Raw genomic sequence first — 4,226 nt, 5'->3', positions numbered from 1 at the left:
ATGCCTTTATGCACTCACGGGGATATTCCCACAGTGATATGGATTCGTGTTTATACACGATAAAGGCTTATGATGGTAGCCTTATGATTTTAATCCTCTATATGGATGATATGTTCATTGCTGGGAGTGCTCATAATGGATGCCTTGAAAGGTCAACTCAAAAAGAGCTTTGAGATGAATAACATGGGACATGCTTCACATATTATTGGGATGTGCATTACATACGATCACTCTAAGGGGCTTCTCTACTTATCACAGAAGGAATACATCCAAAAGTTCCTTGAGCAGTTTCATCTGTAGGATATTCACCCTATTAGATATCCTTTACCTTCTCATGTGAATGTTAGTCAAGTCGATTGTTTGTAGTCTCATGACCAAGACCAAGATCCCTTATACATCTGCAGTGGGCAGTTTGATGTATGCCATGATAGCCACTCATCCTAACTTAGTATTTGTAGTGGAAGTTATGACATGCTATATGACTACACCTAGTAGACGACATTGGGATATCATCAAGGGTATCATGAGGTTCCTAAAGGGCACAACAGCTATGTGCATTTGTTATGGTGGCTAGAATACAAGAGTCATGGGATATAATGACATTGATTATACAGGATATGCAGACAGTAGGAAGTCCACCTCTGGCTATGTCTTCACCTTTGTAGGAGGTGTTGTTTCGTGGATATCCAAGGTGCAGAAATGCACGACCCTATCTACTATAAATCTAGAGTATGTTGCAACCACAAAGGTTTGCAAGGAGACTCTTTGGTTAGGTTGTCTTGTGGCAAATCTTGGCATTATTGATGTGGTCCCTACACTGCATTCAGATTTTGCTATTGAGTTAAAATCAAGTCTCCCATGTGAAGACGAAGCACATTGAGGTGCGTTACCAATTTATTTGAGAGGTCATTGAGGACAAATCCATTGAGCTTATCAAGATCTCAATTGACCAAAATCCTACAAATTTGCTCGCTAAAAGTCTGTCAATCAGCGAAGCGTTCTGCCTTCCTTAGGAAGTTGATGGGTGTTGGATGAGATGATGCCTTTCCTCATCCTGTTGTACTTATGTACATTTGTACTTTTTTACCTTTTTTCTTATTCTCTCCTCATTAGGGACAAATTCGTTTTTAGGTGAGAGATTGTTGGGGATAAAGGCGCCTGTGTCTAGCCACCCGTATATTAGTTACACTAACATTACTACTTTATTCTTTATTCTTTTAGTGACATTTGAATAAAGGGAAGGCCGATCACACATTGTGACTATTGGAGTTCCCACATTGTGTGTGTCTTTCTCTCTTCCTCTTGCTCCTTCCACCATAGCTCTTACTTCCGCTCTTTGCTTCCACTTCTAGGCTCACTCCCTTCAAGCCCCCTCGTCCATCGTCAATGTGGTATTTGGATCCTTTGCCATTGTAACGAGAGAGAAGACACATGCAATGGCATTGGGGCCGGAGGTGAGTATTCTTGTGGGAGAGGCAATGGAGATAGCGTGGTGTGAGGAAGGTGAACATCGGGCAACAGAGATCGTGTGGTGTGAGGAAGGCAAAGGTAGTGTCGGCGTACATAGCCCATCAACCATTAGGCAACAGAGAGCGCATGGTGGGAGGAAGGCAAAGGTAGTGTCAACGTTAATAGCCTAGTAACCATGACATAGTACAGTAGAGAAGATAGCATGAAAGAAAGCATTGTGAGGGTCTGGGTATGAGACACGAGATAGAAGAAAGAAAAGGAGAAGCGAGGATACCGGCATGAAACACGAGATAGAACAAGAAAAGCAAAAAATCGGTCAAATATAATGGAAATTTGTTTTCGAAGGCCTGGGATCACGGAGAGCGTCGCACGTAGGTTTGGGAATAGGCTTGTTACATTGGACAATTATAATATAAATAATAATAATAATATAATGTAAATAGATTTACTTATTTCGCATTTAAAGAAATGCAGCAAATCTTCTGTTTGTTTCTGGGTCAACAGCCATGCCTAGCAGGTAGCAGGTGGATGAAAGCGGAAGGACCGCGTGAGGGGGCTGTGTAAAGAGGAGCGTTGTAAATAGAGAAGAGCGACACAGCGTACAGGGGTTTCAGCACGGGAAGCATTTTAGAGAGAGAGAGAGAGAGAGAGAGGTGTTTCGAATGAGAAAAGAAGATGATAAGCGTCCGCCGATTAGCAAGTCGGCTCTCCGGCCGCCTCTTGGCGCACAATAGACGGTATGACTACCATGCCTGTTCTAGCTCCTGTCGCCATGAATCGGAGCCACATCTGCCAAATATGGTAATGAATCCGCGACTGCAGCAGCTACAGAACCCGACTGTTCGAGGAGGAGGAGGAGCACTGTACGGTCTGTGTCCCTGGTGGTCTCATCATCTTGTGGAGGCTTACTGCAGCAGCGGCGGCAGCACTCGAGATGTTGAGCCGTTACGGGAGGAGGAGCAAGAGCAGCAGCAGCAAGAGGAGGAGGAGGAAGAAGAAAGCGGGGACGTAGAAAGCCGAGACAGGACGGCGTTGTTGCGGCAGTACGTGGTGAGGTTGAAGAGGGAAAGGAACATTGATGGTGAGGATGATGAAAACTGGAGCCTTCCGGTGGCGGATCTGGTGCGCCACTGCAAACAGCAGTCGGGCGTATCGGACGAAGAAGCATGCCAAGAGATGGTGCGAAGGATGGAAGAAGCAGGGTTGCTCCTTACTTTTCGTAACAAAGCCATCTTTTGTCCACATAAGGTAGCTTTCTAGTAAGCCATCCTTCATCCCATTCCCCCCCCCCCCCCCCCCCCCTTAATTCCTTCTCTTCAGAACAGGAAACATTAATCAACGTCTGTTTTGATTTGAGGAACATTGATATCGGATCATTCTACGCATCGGTCCTGCCGTAAGGCAATGACGTTGCTGCCTAATTTCTTTCCTTCTCTAGCTTTTAGTTTTAAGAAACAGTGATGACCATTGCATCTTTAAGCTACCTGGAGCCAAGTTACTGCTCCGTAATTCATTTTCTTTCTGGCATTCTGGTTGTTTGAGAAAGAGTTGTGATCAGTGTAGGTATAAGCTATCTCATCAATGCTGCTCCGTCTAGTCCATACCTTCTCTAGCTTTGTCTACTGAGAAACATTGATGATATTGTACTATCGCGTAAGTCAAGCCAATTTACTGTTTTCTTCCTTCGGAGAAACATTGATTTCTTTTCCGTTTCTAGGTTTTCTGTTGTGAAAAGCATCAATGGCCCCTGTAGGTATAAGGCTGTCAATCCAATCTTATTATACGTTGCTCTTTCCTAGCTTTCGGTCTCTCAACACAGATACACGATTTTCACAGGTTTCGGAGGCCCTGGCCAAAGCCATACCTCTTCCCCTGGCTCTGAATAATGTGGCAGACGATCCGAGGGGTCTAGAATTCCAGCGCCTACACAAGGCAAAGGAGGAGATCGACGCGATAGCCCGCAGGCAAGTGCATCGGACCCTCTATGTAGGGCTCGCCCTCATCTCCTTCCAGTTCATCTTCTTCTTCCGCCTCACCTTCTGGGACCTCTCGTGGGATGTCATCGAACCCATCATGTTCTTTCTCACCTGCGCCGGCATCACTGCGAGCTTCTTGTTCTTCCTGGTCACGTCTCGAGACCCCTCATTTCGAGGCCTTCTGCACACGCTCTTCCTGTCGAAGCAGAGGAAACTCATGAAGAGGAGGCACTTCGACTTGCAGAGGTACAAGGAGCTGCAGCTGCAATCCTGTTGTAAGTCATACTCCCACCATGATGAGCTCGATCTGATGTAAATTGATGAATCCGATCGCGAGAGTGTATAGGCGGAAAATGTAGCCAAGAGTAATGCGGCCATGCCCAATTTTCCAACGGGCATGGGTGAACACTACACGACCCAACAGCACGAAATTGTGGGGCATTTTAACTTTTAAGATGTAAGGTTTCTGCATCGTTGTATAAGTTTTGTTGCAATACTTGTGTTATCTGTGTGTGTTTCCATTGCCTCTGTCTGCTTATGAACATATTTGCGTATTGTATGCTTGAACGATAGCATGCAAAGGCTGTATATAGTTCTAAGTCGTTTTAGGCCCTAGTTAACACATGTAAAACTCTAGTTGCAGAACTCATTGATAGTGGATAGTTGATGTGTGAACTCGTAAATTTCATGTGTGTGTGTGTGTATATTTAAAGCTATTATTGAACATTTTGTTTACACAATTAAATTGTATTCCAAGCTACATGTTCAATTTAACTTGTG

General features: G+C 44.7%; 1 protein-coding gene across 1 annotated transcript; it reads left to right on the top strand.

Moving 5' to 3' along the window:
- The first annotated feature begins 1,977 nt into the window (after window positions 1-1,977).
- Window positions 1,978-3,951, top strand: LOC148018461 (calcium uniporter protein 2, mitochondrial-like). The gene is made up of 2 exons (XM_087662241.1): window positions 1,978-2,718; window positions 3,307-3,951. The coding sequence occupies exons 1-2, from the start codon at window positions 2,146-2,148 to the stop codon at window positions 3,760-3,762; spliced, it is 1,029 nt and encodes a 342-aa protein (XP_087518367.1). The 5' UTR covers window positions 1,978-2,145; the 3' UTR covers window positions 3,763-3,951.
- Window positions 3,952-4,226: the final 275 nt, after the last annotated feature.

The sequence above is a fragment of the Lygodium microphyllum genome, chromosome 21 (genome assembly GCF_053477565.2).
Source record: "Lygodium microphyllum isolate KBCC chromosome 21, Lygodium_microphyllum_v1.1.10, whole genome shotgun sequence".
NCBI lineage: Eukaryota > Viridiplantae > Streptophyta > Polypodiopsida > Schizaeales > Lygodiaceae > Lygodium > Lygodium microphyllum.
Note: the sequence above shows the minus strand (reverse complement) of the source record. Positions and strands in the feature narration are given on the sequence as shown.

Excerpts from the sequence above, each read along its gene's own strand:
- LOC148018461 (XM_087662241.1), top strand. The coding sequence starts at position 2,146 with ATGATAAGCGTCCGCCGATTAGCAAGTCGGCTCTCCGGCCGCCTCTTG. Across the intron at positions 2,719-3,306 it reads CCATCTTTTGTCCACATAAG|GTTTCGGAGGCCCTGGCCAA; the intron begins GTAGCTTTCTAG and ends CGATTTTCACAG.